We start from the raw sequence: 17,409 nt of genomic DNA on the forward strand, positions 1-17,409 counted from the left end.
TTTATTTCATGTTTATTTAGAATAAATGGTCATGTATTTGAGAGTGCGGTAACTCTAACAATAACAAACCTCTCTTGTTTCCTATTTCCATTGGAAGAAACACAAGGTCGTCTCTGACGTAGTTTTGCAATAGTGTTCATATATATATACACACATATGTAAAATAAATAATATCCTTGATTGGTTCTTTTTATACGAAAACTAGTAAAAATTCTAAAAGGCTTTATTCAGGCTGATTTTGGTAAAGTTTTCGTTTGTAGCTTTTACGGTACTACCATGCGTTGAAATTTTCTCAGATGTTTTAGCACCGAAACTTATGAACTTTGGGGCTTTTGCTGTGCTCATTAGCCGACCGTTGGGATGGTGACGCGACATGCAATGGCGATATTCAAGGGATGATGTCATACTAAAAAGGGCATCAGAACAATTTAGAAACAATATATAGCTATAACATGACGTCGGTAAGAATTGGCCTGAGCACTGTTTGTGGCCCGAACTCCTTCACACGTACACGAGTTGATTTTTTTAAATTGACCAGAAGTAACTGACGTAAATTAGACTGGAACTAATAGTAGAAAAATATATGAAAACCAACTTCCTCGCTAAAGTTAATACCTAAAATAATTGTTATATGGAAGCATATGTGTAATCTACAAAAATCAAAAGGTCCAAGTCTACAAAATGTGTCGGAGCTTTTCTACTTTTCTTAAACTACTCAGTACTACGATCACTATTTCCGTTCCTTTTTTTTCAGTCAGCCATTTATTATCGCTGATTTTCTCTCCTTTTCAGTCTTAATTGCCGGACAATTCTATGCAAACATCGTGGCTAAATGGCCTTGATCATATATAGTTACTTTAGTTAGTTGTGTCTATGTACCATAATTGAAACAAGCATTGAACTGTCTCTTGCATGGGTGGTATGCCATACTTACTTGAAACAAACAAAGTGCTGGTACTCTTAAAAAGAGGCTTCAGAGCTATTATGCAGCAGCAAGTACGGAGAGTGACGTGGAGGTCATATTAGGCAAAATAGTATCAGGAAAACTGGGGTTATATGGTACCGTCGATGCTGATTCTATAAAGAAACTGCACAAATTAAATTATTTGGAGTATAACTCACCTCAGTGGATAGAAAATAAATGGATCGAGTGGCATTGGAGCCTTACATTTTCACACTCGTTGTAGCATCTGTCGGTGATGTCAACGATTTGTCACGTATCATCGCTTTTGGAACAAATTTTGGACCATTCTATTCGCGCAGCACATCGTTTAGGCAAGACAGTGGTGTCGATATAGGCCCCATATAGCATATGATCACAATCCTGGATTAGAATTCCCCGTGGATAATTATTTATGCGAAGATCGTGAAGTTAGAGAAGTTTCAGTGTGGTCAAGCTGGTTTTGCAGAACGATACGCATATTGCTATCATTGCCCCCCACCTGCGCAAAAAATAAGTCTCGTAGATGTGCCAGTTCTTGAACCATTGGAAATTTGTTGCCATATTGCCCAGTAAAACTCCATGATTTTTCATTTACTTAGTTTGGCAGCAAACGACTATAAAGCATCGTCTTTTTTGGGATAGAAAGAATTCTTTCCTTCAACTCTGTGTGATGACTGTATTTTTCGCTCGAACTCATTCGTGGACCGTATGGCTCCTGCTTATCAGGCCATATAGCATAACGACATAGCTGTCTTCGACTAACGTTTTCTAGAAAATATATAAGTCCTGTAAGAAATTCGTTTCCGTGGTACCCATTGTTTTTAACGTAGCGTAAAGCAAACTTTTACCCACATAGCCCCATCCTCCCCTGCAGAAGATGACTACCAGTGAATTCACTTAAGCCGATTTACGATTAGAAACAGTGAAACTGTTGTAGTGACCCTATATAACAAAAGAAACGAAAACAACACACCTACTATTTTCTTTCAAAGATAAACGTGAAACACAAAAAAAAACCTGGGAGTGTCTATCTAAACCTCTTAATTTACCCATCCCAGCACAAGTCGTTGTCGCGCCAAACAATCTTTGTCAAAGACCGTTATTATTTTCTAATTAAAAGGGTGCTGATTAATATCTTGTTTAGTGAAGGCCATCACGATCCATATAGTTGAGCGAAGTGACATGATTCACGACTTCGTTGCGGAACAAACTATAAATATTAAGCGAAAAAAAAAAAACATCTTAAAGAGTATTCGTCGTAGTTCGCGTCAAATATCGTCGTTTTACTTGGCTCGACGGTCGGCTTAACATCACCTATGCAAATTTCCTGTCCCTTTTTCCGTAACGGCCGTGTCTACGCTGGACTCAAGTATGCGAAATGGGTGCAGATGAACCGCACAGCAGTTGCGTATCTCTAATTAAGTCTCGAACGGAACTTCTAATATTCCATCGGGGGAATTCGGTAGGGCAGTAGTGAACCTCGCGCCGGTCACCAGCTAACCGATAACTCAGCTTAGCGTGCCCGTAAATAGTACCGACAAGCTGAGAATATTCGACAGCGGTTTTTTCGTGCGCGGGCAGATTGCAAACCGCAACGCATATGAATAGCTTCAAACGATCTACAAGTTGACAAATAAAGAGATTTACTAAGGCAGGTACGTGCTTCGTGCCTGGCTTCAAATGTATATGTTAGGGATGGCGATGCCAAGCCAGCTAGATTTGGTCGGGACTACTAGATTCGCTATAAGCTAATGTTTATTGATCGTTTACAAGCTGCTATGGTTAAGGCAGAAGGAACGAAGTGACACGAAGTGGCTGCCAGCGGCGCATTCATGACCGATGCGTGATTGATTTATACGGGCTCAGCAGTCCAAAGAAAAGCTAACAACATGTTGTGGCACTTGCGTTTGTCCACCGCAGAGGCGTACTTAGTTGGCAGATAGGGAAACGTAGCGTTCGAGCTGCTGAGGTCGTCACTTCCGAATACGTAATGAGGATCGCGCTGCTGTTAAGCGTCATTGGCTTGTGTCGCGCGGATATATTTGATTTCCAATTTCTCTTCGCTAAACGATGTCTTTTATCTTCTCTTGATTATCTCGACGGTCGTATGCTAATATGGCTTTATAAATCTGTATGAATGAAACGGGTTTAGCGAACTGTGTTCGTGGTTATTTTCAATTGTTCTACTCAATGGTTCTATTCAATTCCACTATATGGTTTATCAAATAAGATGATTGGCGCCATTGGATATGGCATACTTTGCGACAAACGTTAGCAGTCATCAGCGTTCCGAAAATCACAAAGATCAAACGTTTACCTGCTTCCATGAAGGATTTTCCCTGGATAGTGAGTCTACGAGTTCAAAAAAATGCCGCAATTGTCCCAAGTCATTTTTGTGCGAAATCAATCATTTCCAACATGGCAGTAGTTACAGCGGCTCACTGTGTTGAAACAACATCGCGGTTACATCTAATCGGATTGTGTTTAAGCCAATGAACACATTACGGTTCCGGATCGCTTCTAGATGCGATAGTGTACACGACCGCGCACATATGTTAGACGATATGTCGAAAGTTTAAACTTTAGATGGTTTTGTTGATCAGTATGGGCTGATTTTCGTAACTGGTCACGATTGCAGTCCGACTATGATCCGAGAGTGCAATGTCCTAATGCGACGTCTAGCACTTGTTTCATATACACTTACATACGGAGTGCATTCGTATGCTTTAAATTTAATATAGCTACCTCGACATTCTATAAGCGCGAGACGCTCCAGGCCTAGAGTTGACTAAATAAATCCCTTGCTTACTTCACTTACTTCCTAGTAAAATCAACACCTATTCGTTCCATGCATCTATTTTCATTCGCAGTTAGCGATTGGTTATCGTTTATCAAGACTACGATAACAACCCTCTGATCATGGAAGTCCTCAAGAAGATCGTTACGCACCCGCAATACGATCTCGCCGTTTTAATACCACGAGAAAGGCTCGATTTCAATGGGACCGAATCAAATCTGAGACGTATCTGCCTTTCCCAACGTGGCGACCAAGCTAACCATCGTTCAGCATTGATGCTAATTAAGCAAAGTGGGCTAATGGCAGCCCAACGGGGACACCCAATTCAATTCAGTAAAGTGCATTTCGTCAAAGAGAACGTTGACAAATACGCCATCGCTAATGATATTTGTCTCAGTGCAATTACACCCTTTATTCTGTATCGTTTCCTAGGTGGAGGAATGGCCCTCGTGCATGGCACCGGGCTGGGAAATGCTGGCCTATGGTGATAGATGGAGCTCCCGCATCATGCTGAGAACTGATGTGTAAACCATTCGAAGGAACCTCTCCCGGAAATCCTATTCGTAGCAGATCGACATCACGCCCCGGATGTTTTGCGCTGGGGATTACGAGTATGGGAACAAAGGCACTTGCCAGGTTTGTTTATAATATCTTGCTATTTAACGTCAGTGCGAGAGCAAACAGGATTGAGCTCAAGTGCTGACGGCTTAGAAATGTTCAGGCAAACGACAAATGTGAAGAACCCGCTCGGTGTTAAAAAAAGGGTCTTATCTCAGCAACGATGCCATTTTGGAACAAATATCATACAGAAATAAATGGAACGAATATAGTACATTTAACGTCTATCTATGCAGGGTATTTTTTAGCATTATTTGACTGCGACCTTTTGTTCAATTCAATATAGCGTGTGTTGTATATAGCTGATCATAGACGCGTTCCTGTTAGTAATAAGGAAGGATAGTAAAAAAACACATACGTAGACATCTCATAGCGATTATATGCCAAGGGATAAACGTGCAAACAAAGCAAATGGCAACAAGTAAACGATTATAGCCTGGTACCGTTTCAACTTGAAAGCCTGGGCTTTAATTCACCCAGTCTTTAAGATTACTTGCTCCGTGATGCATGGTTTGCAACTTGAGGTACTGAGCTATGCCATTCAGATCTATGTCCTGTAATTTGGTTCTCATTGAGCTGGGTAGCGAGCAGCTCCCAGTGAGTTCAAGTATTGTTCTGAAGTCGCGGGAATATCTCTGCAACGGAAAAACTGACGCCTGACATCCATGAATTTGTCCATTTGTATAACTGAGCTAATATATATCGCTAACTTAGAAAATACAAAGGATGCATACAAACTCATGTTATCTGTATTTCATGAGCTAAAGCCAAGCCTCATCTGTAGACCCAGAACCCGTAGGCTGCAAATACCAAATAATAACATGCGGTGTAATTTCATGGGAACGCAATCTCGGTAAACCTATGTATCCCGGCATGTTCGTCGATGTCGAAAAGGTTTTGGACTTCGTCGTGAAAGGAGCGGGAATCACTTGTAGCGATGTTCAGTTGCTTACTACCTGAATTAATTACCATGTCTGCATTATCTATTCACTATACACACCTGATCCTGGAGAGTCCTGCGAATTATGTGTGCTCTGATATAGTCGTTATTTCTTGCAAAGGTAAAACTATCTATCATTAACACGGAGTTAAACGTTAAATGCCAATATATTACTATTTAATATCTAATTCATTAATGATTGTGGCTCTGTCAGTAGATAAACTCTGATTGAAGAGCGAAGAAAATGTACATAATTCGCATATTTTAACCAGGTCATCACACAAATTAGCAAATCGTTAAAATGATAAATACACCGTAAGCTGTACATATCATTATCATTTAGAGCAGTGATACGTTCATAAATTACTAGCTATGCCTGATATATATATATATACATACTCAAGGTGGGGTACCCGTGGCTGTAACGTAGTACCGACAGGCATACGGTGGGTTTAGACCAGAAATCGAACGACATTTTTTTCGCGCGCGGAAATGCCAGCCGTTTGAAGCAAAGCTTCGTACGAGTATCTATTTTTCGTAACTAAAGACGCATTCTTGTTAACTTTTATTATTTCTACTTGAATATTTACTACATTTATTAATTCTATATACTATTTTTGTCTATCAGACCTACGCAGCTGTTAGAAAACAACAACGAAAACGGTACGCTTTTCTGCCATATAGGATCAATGTTGTGTCTGAACGACCTAGCCTGCGAAACCTATTCTGATCTCAACCTCTCACGACGATGACAAGCAAGCTATTCCAAGAATCAGGTCTACCATAGGATAACTCATGCGAGCAAATCGTTCTCAAATTAGACGATCTATTGAATTATATTGGTGAACGATAAATAATCACTCCCGTAATCGCAACGAATCAAGGAGAGCCACGGTCTCTATTGGAAACTGCCTTTTCTGTCTGTGCTGGAAAAAAAACTAGAAGTACGTAGTATTTAAAACGCGTACCGGTTCAGGATGTCGAGGGTCACAAGGACGGTGTGAATCTAATAGGTAGAAAATCATCAATAATTACCATCATTGCCAATCGTTTCGTTGGCCTGATTAAACAGCCAATATCCTATACTAGAATTTGAGACTGTACCGCGGTAATGTGTCATGTTTATATTCGTATGGCGGCATTGTGGGTGATTGTTTTAATATGACTGCTTTTCGACATCTATGAAGTTAGATAGGCTGGCGGAAACGCTTTACAGCTGCACTAAAAAACCAAATACTGCAGATGAGTAATAACTTAACGAACTGACGCTAAGTGTATCTTCCATCGTAGCCATGTTTCCGGTTTACCAGTATGTTTGCCTGCGCCCAACAAAGTTTATTTGAACTTCTATCTATGAGCGAGTGATTTCTTGCCAGTTATTCGCGCCAGCCTTTTGAAATTCTGCATTTTGAAACTTCGGTGATCAGTATTATCATAATCGCAGAAGGCTGCGAGAAGCCTGGTTTCGCCTAAAATCGAACCTGAGCCGAAATAGCCACAACAATCATAGAGTCGGATCGTTATACAGATAAACGAAAGGCGCAAATTCTCCCTCTCTCTCTTTGTCTTTCGCCTATGTCTTTTGCAAGTCAAGTGATTTTGTACCGAATACTCACAAATAACATCGTCGCTCACATCATCTGATCAGGCGAGAATTTAAACAAAGATAGGAAAGCTGGGCGATTACCACTGTAGAACTCAGAGATACGAAGACATTTAACAAATTCGGCGAAGTACCTTTGGGGCTTTCTATACGATTCCCAATCGAAATCAGAACTTTCTCAAAGCGCATCTAGAGACCCCAGTTAGCTCCGCGATGTCTGATAGCTTCTGCGCTTCAAACGGATTTTACCTCATCACCACCATCGTCTGACCGAAGCAATTTCGACCCCCAGTACAACTTCGGCGTACCAACATTGCTGCCCTCTCCCATTTTGACCTCCCCATCTGCGAGGTATATATGCACTGCATCGCTAAGCTAACTTTAGTACAAGTTTCTGCCCAGTTATAATCAACACATAAGTGAATCCATGCACCTTGGGGCATTGTAGCACCATTGGTATACAACTGTTTCAAGCGACTGGTTTCATATGAGCTACGGCATGTGGCCTCGTACGAAGTTTGGTGTCCTTTGTCTCATCTTTATTCCTGCTGTACTTAGCAGGCAAGTCGGCTTCATGATGACCCGTGGTCGAGTTGACGGCACCTATATCAACTTTGAAATTGTCGCCACGAACGTGCACGCCGAACTGAGTCGCGAAGTGGGTGCTTTCCGCTGCACCGAACCAGGTCTTTACTACTTTACCTTTTCAGCAATCGCACCGCGAGATAGCTCGCTCCGAGTGTCCCTACGCAAAAACCGTATCCCTATGGTGACTTTGTTCGCGTCTGCAAATAGCCATACATCTGTGATGGGCTCAATGGTGCTACTATTAATCAAGAACGACATTGTGTATCCGTTCGTGGAAGATGGCCAAATCTACGAATCGGTAGCAAAGACTCGAGCCCTCACATCCTTTAGTGGATTCCGCGTAAACGGTGTTAACCGCGACGAGTTTAACTCCGTGTTCCGGACCGATGCCGAAATAATCGAAAACGAAGTTGGAGAGCCTGATCCCGATGACAAGATCTATAGTATGTTCCAGTCGACGATTAACAACGATGATTCGCTAAACGTCTATTTCGATTCATCGAATGGTACTGAAGTGCACGATCACCCGACGGCATTGACAACGACGCAAAGGAGTATTCATTAGCCAGCCGGGATCACAATAGAACATAAGGACACCCATGAATGCGTAGTAGGCTTCAATGAATATCCGTGGGCTGCGAAGTAAGAATCGGACCACTTTCTCAAAGGTCGATCTCAATAGGTAACCGTTATGTGAATCAATGCAGTGTAACGTACCGTAACATCAATATAGCTTTGTAAATAATTACTGTGATTATAATGACGAAGAAATTAATTGATGTTGTATTACATAAGACTTTAGCTGGACGCATCAAAAATCAATGCTTCCGTCCTTTATTCCAGACGCTTTCTAGAGAAAGTGGGATATTAGCTGGCGGTTGTTTCTAGGTAAATTCCCTAACGTAGCTGATCTAATTACGTGTCATGATGCTAAATAATGCTTCTATGCAGCCTTATCCAGGCTTCTTTTGAGGTAAATCACCAGCCTTCGGTCAGATATTTTATGCTAAAAGCTGACGCTGGAAATGAGGTGGATTACATGCGACTGTAAGAATAGTTTGTTTAATACTGTACCTCGATAAATAAACCTGGACCAATTACAGCTTTGTATGTTTTGAACTTAATCTCTAGCCAAGAAAGCTTACCATTTTACCATGCTAGAAGACTTGCAGTCTATGGTTTTTTTTTTCAGTATCTGATAATTACTTCGGCTTTTTCATAAGGCAGTTTAAAAGTAGGAAGTTAAAGGTATGCAACCCAAATACGTAGTGGTATTTGGCCACGTTACCTTTTATATATAGGCAAGTGGGATTTGTCCTTATAGTATATACTAGTTTGTGTCGTTAATAGTTTTATGGTAACTTGTCTGCCTACAAACATTCGGAGTATTAGGAGCGGTCCAATTTGAAATTAGGCGAAGACGTATTCGACTCGAGAGGCCATCAGCCTTTTTCGTTCCATGAGGGAAAGTCAGCTAACAATCTGGCAGTTTCCGGTCAACTTCATACCAACCATTTCCCGCGTTTTTAGGAGTAATTTTTCTGTCTGTCGCTTCTTGAAGTAAATTCGTAAAAGGGTAGACTTGTCTACCAATTGGCATTTAAGGCAAGGAAAGCCCCGTAATCGTACGGACCTAGGCTGGGCAAATAAGCGGCCAGAAGATAGCGTTGGACGTTTCGTTGTTCAATTCAGAAAGGTACAGCAACGAGCTCTGGGATTATCAGCAGGTAACCAGACCGAGTGCTTGTGATTGTTAACAGTCTATGGGCTTGTTGAAATAGCAGGCTGGTCTGATACATTCACATAAACTTGGTTAATGAGGGTTCGTTTTTGACAGCGAATGATATTTTTGCTCTTTTATTAAACTATGTTCCCCTGAAGTCAGCTCAGCCAATTGTAACAGCTGATTCACAAACGTTTATATATAAATGGAACATGGGAATATATTTCTATATAGCTTATGTATCAAGACACGCACATGAAAATGTGAAAATTCAGCGAATTTTTCCTTGGGCAATTGTAGCGTCTAAATTCCAACCCTATAATGATTAGTTTAAAGAATATGATGACCCGACAGAGAGAACAAATGAACGTATCTATTCAAATGACTCCTATTAAGACCTCTCAGCAGAAATGGGAAATTACTAGCAGGGTTTCATTATAAACTAAACACAAGTATAGAATAACATACTGCATCTATAAACTCAGGCCTCGCTGAATCGCACAACGTTTGTTTCAATTCAGACCTCTTATATCTTATCTTGATCACCATCATGATTTTATACCTTTCGCATTCGTGCTAACCAAGCGGTGTTAATTCGGCCTGTTTAAGGCGGGCAACTGAGCTCTTTAACTCAATGCCTCGTTATACCTTTCTTTGGTCTATTTCAAATAGAACGAACAACTCCTCCAAGCTCATCTGTTTATAAAAGACCTTCATATATATTTTTCCTACGTACCGTAGCCCTAGCATCTCTCTGAAATATTTGATATGGAAAGCTGCGGGATCACAGGAAAACTCTACATTCAATCGTTTCTCCTAAATAGTGCGTCGACACACGATTGAGGTATATGTGGTCTATGTAAAGGTATAAATAATATATCGCAGCATTTTCCAAGGAATAAAGTGTCATCTTGGCTTCCTCGTAATCAACGCGGCCAGACGCAAGTCTCATAAGTAAACAATCGAGTAGTTACGAGTTCAGATTTTTTTTTAGGTCTTCGGTGTTGCCTATTTGGGACTATTCGAAAGTTTTCTGGAACGTTGTGCTCACATTCGTAATTTCGATAGATTCGGTAATTTAGATAGACTCGTTCCGAGCCTTTGAAAGCTTTAATAAATTCGATCTGTATCGTCGCCTCTGCTGCGACGCGCGTTTATTGAGTGTATCTTCACCAACCTCGACTTTTTCAGTCCACCCTGCAGACGTCTGTTGAATTAGGAACTTTCATACCATCGTCTCAACTATGACCAAATCTCTATCACAAAGCCTTCGAACCACGAACATATCAGGCTTGCCCGAATCAGATAACACGGCTTCTCGAGACCATAATTTGCTGTGACGGTGATCGTTCTACGGGATGCACGTTACATATTATACTTATGTGAACCTTTTTTAAATTTGCGTAGGTTACTTAGTACCTTTACCTGCCCAATCTGTTCCTACCTAAAAAGTAGGCGTAAATATATATTCTCGCTATAGGTGTGTTTTGTCTAACTAAGGTTGTAAGATTTTTTTGGTATCCTGTTTTCTGCATAATATAATGAGTCTCATATTGAACACTGATTGCTAGGATAGAATCAATCAATCTACATCGCTCACTTAAGACTAGACGTTACAGGTAAACGTTATTCCGGCAGACTGAGAGGTCAGCATCTCCTGTATGAGAACAGCAATGTGCGATGTCATCATCCGGCTGTACTGACGCTTGGGATCAGTCGCTAAGATTGAACTGAGAAGTTTACCACTTAACATTTTAGATTCAACGACGAAATTTTCGGCAGGCACACCAAGGTAAGTCGTCACCTGCCTAACTCTTAACATTTTTTCAGAATTTTTGCCTATAGCCGAAAATCGAACGCCTACAATGAAGTGTTCATTGAGTCTCTTCTCATGTAGCCTTATCTTGTCTTTTAGCTCGTGAAAATTTGTTCGCTGAAACCTCGGCAGTAAATATTGTAATTACACAGGCGTCACACTTCGTCAATTTTAAGGTATCACAGGTAAGTTCCTCACTTGACGGATAACTGAGTATAGACGATGGTAGTTTCTCGACAGTATTGCGGACTGCCGGCTGCTCAGTAAACAGAATGTTTGCATTCGCCGTTAGCACGACGGCGTCGGGAACTGCAAACCGTAAAGGTAAAACGACATTGGGTAAACCATTTATTTTTGCTATTTTAAGAATACTATATGGGTATATATAGCCTATGGGTCAAAGCAAATATAACCTAACATTCAATGAAACTCCATTTGTTCTCTTCTGGGAGAGGGTTTCCTAATTTCCATGATATCTGAGCGTGGCCTCAAACCTCTGTCTCAAACTGAGGTTTGAAGCAAACATTATGGGTAAAACCAGTTCGAACGCTTCTTTATTAAACCTATTGACTTAGTAATACTAACGCTTGATTCTAATCTCAGTATTATGTGTATATCGATATATCAAAGCACATTATTTGCCCTCTGTATACTGGCTAACCTTACCATATGCGTAGTTCTGCTCTTCTTCGATTTCCAGCTATATGGTGTAACTTCCTCTAAATATATATTATATTCGCACGAAGTGAAAGAAGGGATAGTACTTGTGTTTGTTTAGTGGTCCAGTCCATATTTGTAAGACATATACGGTATGGAATTGTTTCGAAACAGAAGTGAATACTGCAAGTGAAGATCTTTAGCCATCAGTGAGGTCACTCCGTTCGCAGTGCCCTATTGGGCTGGGAGAAGGGACACCTTCTCCTCTATTGATGATCATATCCAACAAGCACAGCAATGGGGAGTTGATTAAGCCCAATCGCTCTTTTGTTATTAAATGCGCATATATATATGTATAGTGTTTATTTCGATCCGGTACTCGTACAGAAGTGGACTGAATTGGATCAGAAGTAGAACTGATCTCAGTTAAATGTTTCTTGGGTAGAAATTAGATTACTCAATTACTATGATATAGTTAATTAATGAAACAGTGGTAACGAAATAATAAGCACGACATTACTCACGCGAAGTACTCATGTATTAAATTAGCATACCTAATTTTCGTTCGGTAATGCTATAGTTGCTTTAGACCCTTTTACCACACCTGAATACAATCAACGTAACAACGACCGCTGGATGCCCATTAGGAGTAGCTCCGTGCTTCGACCAAGCTGACCAGATCATTGTGGAAATTGCAACGGGGCTTAAATAGTAATTTGGCCCTCAGAAACCGGGAAAGTCTCTGGATCTGTAAAATTAGCGAAATAATTGTCGGATAGCGATTAGTCTTCATCTGAGACACACCTTCGCCGCAAACTGCATATATTTGACCCATAAATTAGTTAAACCCATATTTATGAAACTGATATGGGCAGACCGAGCGTCAGATTTTCTTAAACCTTAGAAGTGCTTCTACCGAAGTTAAGTGACGACTGTTACTCACTTTGGCTATAATCACGAACTGCTCTTCAACTTCACATATTATAACATGCGGTCGAGGACCTTACCGAAAACAGTCGAATTAATGTACTTCGTGGCGAGCCTCCAACCGTCCAGAACAGTGTAGATGAAAATCTCCCCTGCCTTCCTCCACAACTTTGTTATTTGTGCGTCTATGTGGCTACGATTAATATTATATTGAATCAAACATAAATAACAGAAAATAACATGTAACGGAAAATCTAACAGGCATTGTTTATTCAAAAAAAAAAAAAAGATCAACTTTATTGAAAAATTGCTGTACTTACCGAATAGTCGCTTTAAACTGATTTATTTTATCCTATTTTTTATTTTATCCTTAAAAGCACGAACCCTCTATGTACATACACTGTTTCAAGGGCATAATCAAAAAAATAAACGTGGATTAGTACAATGAAATATGAGCGTATGGCGATTCCCTCGAGGATCTTCTCTGTTAGTGTCATTGCAATGAAGGATTGAGCTCTGTTACCAGTCACGATGATAATCGGCTTTTTTAATTTGCTACGTAGCACTGGGGTAACTGTCGCCCCTGGCGAACGCCAGCAGCTAGTAGCGATCAATGTGCGGATCAACTTCTAGCCTAGCGTCTAGCGAATATGGATAACGACGCGACTTAGCGCCCCCACTTGATTTCGGTCAAGTCACGTAATACACTTGGAGCCGAAATAGTGATTCCGTTCAAAAATGATCGCTGGAATTGGCCGGCGGAAATGCGATCTACCATAAAAAAAACTTGGATTATTGATGAGCGTATTGGGAGAGAGGTAAATATATGTAACATTCTTGTGAGAATATATCACTAAAGCTTTCATATGTTTTGCTGTTAGCATCAAGTAACAATTTCAATGGTAGTGATAAGTTTCATTTGAGGGAGGAATCTAGAAGCAGATGGGACGATTAAACTCAATGTCGCGGTAATAGGATTAAGTTTGCAATCATAAGTGGAAACTGAGGTTCACATCAAACGTTACATAAGTAGCACTCGTATGCAGCCTTGTACAGTTCTGTTAGAAAGCCAAATTTTGGCAGATGTTCCAATTTATCTATATCCTGAAAGGTCCACCACTGTCTATAACAAGTTCCACAATCTTGTGGTCTCTAGTTATTTCTATCTAAAGGCCATATATAAACTATCCAATCGAATACTACGCCAGGTGAAAAGCAAAATGTTAACAGAGAAAGTAATACCTTTTACCGAATGCAAAGAGTTGTTACTTACTATTTATTCAGTGAGAAAATTTTTCCAACGATAATTATTGCACTGTTATTGAAACGTTACAGTCGAGAATATTACCTGATCGTGCACCTTATAATGAGCGCGGTAAACAGTTTATTCATAGCAGTTCTCCCATCTAAACACACGTGGACAAATACGAACGTGTGTAAGCAATATGGGCTTCGAAACATTGACCTTATGAAGGCATGACTTGATGTAGATTTTTATGAGGTCGGTTGTAATAGATGACGACTTCGGTACGAATTCGTTTGCATTGTATTCGTACATGTAAATGCGTATCATTAGTTATTACATTTTTTTTTTATTTAATGGAAATCCATTGCGGCGACAAAGTTATTGCAGAAAACAAATGATGAACAGTGGAACCTGATTAACCGTTTTAGGATAAATATTTCTATTGTGATTTAGGTAATTCATAAATTAACTTAATAGTACTCTTGATTTACACGCAGTACTTTACTTTCGAATGTTCGCGCGCTCAGATATTTGTGATAACATGTCTGCATATTGTATCTTTTATAATACTGTAGAATCATGCAATATTGTGATGCTATATAGTTCATTATTAGTATGACTTTCCCAGCTCACAAACGGATCAGGTTAAAGAATCGGTGCAATGTTTTCGGATGTGCTAAAAAAGTCTGAATAATTATGACTGCAATTTTTATCAATATATAATTCGTATTTAAATTGCAAAATAATTCCAGCATAAAATGTATAACTTGTGAATCAAAATGAATATCGTTCTGGTCGAAAAAAGGATATTTCGCTTGGCGTGGTGGCGCTTTTCTGCTTATATTTGGTTTTTAAATGTTTCGGTGTGATAGACTGGAGAACATATAGGGTATTCTATGGGACGTTTTGGTCCAACCCGTCCTTTTGAAAGATTATCGTTAAAATATGTTCTTAGATTCCAATTTTACTTTACTCCTTTACCGGGGCTCTTCGCACTAAAATCACATAATTGACGCCAATCACCGTACTGTCAAAAAATAATATGAACATTGTGCACATCTTTTTAGGAGATTCCGTAGCTTATAGGGCCAACCTTCTATCGAAAGAAACTACGATTCTCTGCTTCAAATCCCATGAACCTGTGTGAATGAAGGAGGTTATTTTACATGTACATTAATACATTTTTTTGGCTATATGATGGCTTTTGTTATCATTACTATTACGACATATTTATAAAATGGCTAAATAGGTATATAAGATTGTCGTCCAGGCATCATATTGTTGAGCAAAAAAATCACGGAAGTATCTGAAAAGTCCGTGATGCATCGGGTGCCAACCGCAGAGAAAGAATACGCGCGTATATTGGATCGTCAGGGTGTATTGTCAAATAAATGTGTATATATATATATAATTTGATACTGTTCGCCCTAGGGACTTTGATTCAGCATGAAGCGTAGCGAGAGTGCGAATACACATCAGAGTAGGATCATCGACCAAATGGCAACGTAGATGAGTCTCAGCTTTACTGAAGGTTATCTGGTTCTTTCTGCCGTCAAATCCGATTGCTTTGGCGATTTTCTGGCGACTTCTACAGCAGACGGCTCGTAACTCAGCGCCGGCTTTTCGAACGTATAAACCTGTATTTCAAGTAAATATTGAACAGATGTTGTTCATGTTAACTGAAGGCATACTTCAAGATGGCTGATTTATAGTTTACAAACTTCATCGTCAAGTTATTAAAAATGCGTAAACCTCGAAGGTATCCAGTTAAAGCTTTGTGGTCATCATAAGTCTAGTTTATCAGCAATATGCTATTTTTGCTGACTAACCACATAAAGCCCTTGTACAATCGTGGTGACCGCAACAAATTATGCCATATGATGCATATAATAGATGAGACTGTGGGTACCTGTGTTCAAAGTAACCAGTATAGTTAAATAGATTTGGAACTCATTAACTTGTCTGCCTGGTGGTATTCGTACCTCAGGATCTGAAGACCACTCTTGTAAAGAACTTCTGATCCAATTGATATAGTAATCAACTCGTGTAGCAACAGTTGGAGTTGGCGAGGCGCACGAAAACCCAAAAGAAACGATTCCTCGTTGTTCCATTGGTCCTTCAGGAAAAGTCAGCCCGCTTTTCGACCCACGAAGCACCATAATCGGACTGCCCGAGTCACCCTGCTAAAATTATTTAATGCCATTAGTGAAAATAACATTACATTTTTCAGATAGATTAATCTGTCTGTAAAATTGATAAGTACTTGCATAGACAGTAAATATTTCAAACAAAGATACCTAAACCGATTTTGGTCAAAGGTCAACGGGCTCCTCTTTTTTGCATGACGGCTAAATAATTAGGCTGTACGCGTAGAAACTGACTAAGGCCCTTTTGTACAAAAGGGTGCGAACTCTCTTAAATTTTTTGTTTGTTCAGTATACTTTTCGACATTCTTATGTTGCCAATTGTCCAAATTACGGAGATCATCAGAAGAATTAAAAAAAAAAAAAGCATATATAGCTAAACAGTTGGAAAAAAATTTGCGCCCTTGTCTATGCTCGCTCTTATTTGAGTTATTTTTTTTAGTGTTTAAATTACGAATTTCTCTTATCTTATTGTTGTGAGGATTAATATTATCGAAAAGCATACCTTCTAGAAAGTCAAAAAAGATGAAAATATATGGAAAGACGTTAGATATAGCTGTACTCACAAGGCAGTTGTCAGTCCCATTGCCTAGCGTGCAAATCTGTAAATTTTTTTCGAAGCCCACTTGGGCCAACTTCGAAAATTTCACACATTCCGCCGAGGGCACAATATCCACTTTCCCATATCTCAAGATGGCCAAACTTTTTCCACCTGTTAAAAGTGAAAACACACGTGTGTTTCAAACGTGCAAATGTGTATGAAATAAGCATTATTCGCATATATATATATATATATATATATATATATATATATGTAGATATCTATAGCAGAAAGTAGCATTGCCCTAGTTGGGCCAGTAGCTCTTTATGTACAACAATTTATATGCGAAGTACGTCAGTAAGACACATAGGCTCATAGATTTAACTAAACTAGAACAAAATGCTTCCCCTTAGCCACTATCGATGTTAGATACCTGTTGTCTTGTCATCACCCCAACCGGCGACCGTGGCCAGCTCTTTCTCTACGTTTTCAAAATTCGCGCCATTAGCGGCTGCTATCGCTTGTTCCGAAACGCAAATGGGTCGAGCTAATTCTCGATCTAAGCGATGTGCGAGCTGAAGCAGAGCGATGTCATGCTTTTCGAATGGTACACGAGAATAAAGCGGATGCCTAGAATCAACTCGAAAAAGTTCATAGTGTTCTTATTTTTGGTAGGAAGTGTTCTTGAATCCTACATTCTACATCGAAATCTATTTATAATATAAGAGTTGAGCATTCTGGATAAATATGTATAGACTGTAATGCTGTCCCTATATTTGCTGTAAATTGAATGGCAGTTTTTTTATTCATCGATACACAATACACATATATAAGAATAACACTTTTCCGCTTTCCATATATATTTA

At 39.6% G+C, this 17,409-nt stretch overlaps 2 protein-coding genes across 3 annotated transcripts in view; one reads left to right on the top strand and one right to left on the bottom strand.

Moving 5' to 3' along the window:
• The first annotated feature begins 5,960 nt into the window (after window positions 1–5,960).
• Window positions 5,961–8,597, top strand: LOC111250399 (uncharacterized). The gene has a single exon (XM_086987933.1). The coding sequence runs from the start codon at window positions 7,389–7,391 to the stop codon at window positions 8,052–8,054; it is 666 nt and encodes a 221-aa protein (XP_086844059.1). The 5' UTR covers window positions 5,961–7,388; the 3' UTR covers window positions 8,055–8,597.
• Window positions 8,598–13,870: 5,273 nt separating this feature from the next.
• The window catches only part of LOC111250398 (uncharacterized), a 6,953-nt gene continuing 3,414 nt past the window's right edge, over window positions 13,871–17,409 (bottom strand). Inside the window, exons 5-8 of one of the 2 annotated variants that reach the window (XM_022805607.2) lie at window positions 16,977–17,173; window positions 16,569–16,714; window positions 15,841–16,038; window positions 13,871–15,495 (exon numbers count right to left, since the gene is read on the bottom strand). In XM_022805607.2, coding sequence (XP_022661342.1) covers window positions 15,391–15,495; window positions 15,841–16,038; window positions 16,569–16,714; window positions 16,977–17,173 — 646 coding nt within the window. In that variant the 3' untranslated portion in view covers window positions 13,871–15,390. Of the gene's footprint in view, window positions 15,496–15,840; window positions 16,042–16,568; window positions 16,715–16,976; window positions 17,174–17,409 lie in introns of both variants that reach the window. The other variant, XM_022805606.2, reaches the window with a different exon arrangement.

This window comes from Varroa destructor, unplaced genomic scaffold (assembly GCF_002443255.2).
Source record: "Varroa destructor unplaced genomic scaffold, Vdes_3.0 BEIS01000004.1, whole genome shotgun sequence".
Classification (NCBI taxonomy): Eukaryota; Metazoa; Arthropoda; class Arachnida; order Mesostigmata; family Varroidae; genus Varroa; species Varroa destructor.

Coding starts and splice junctions, on each gene's coding strand:
- LOC111250399 (XM_086987933.1), top strand. CDS start 7,389: ATGAGCTACGGCATGTGGCCTCGTACGAAGTTTGGTGTCCTTTGTCTC.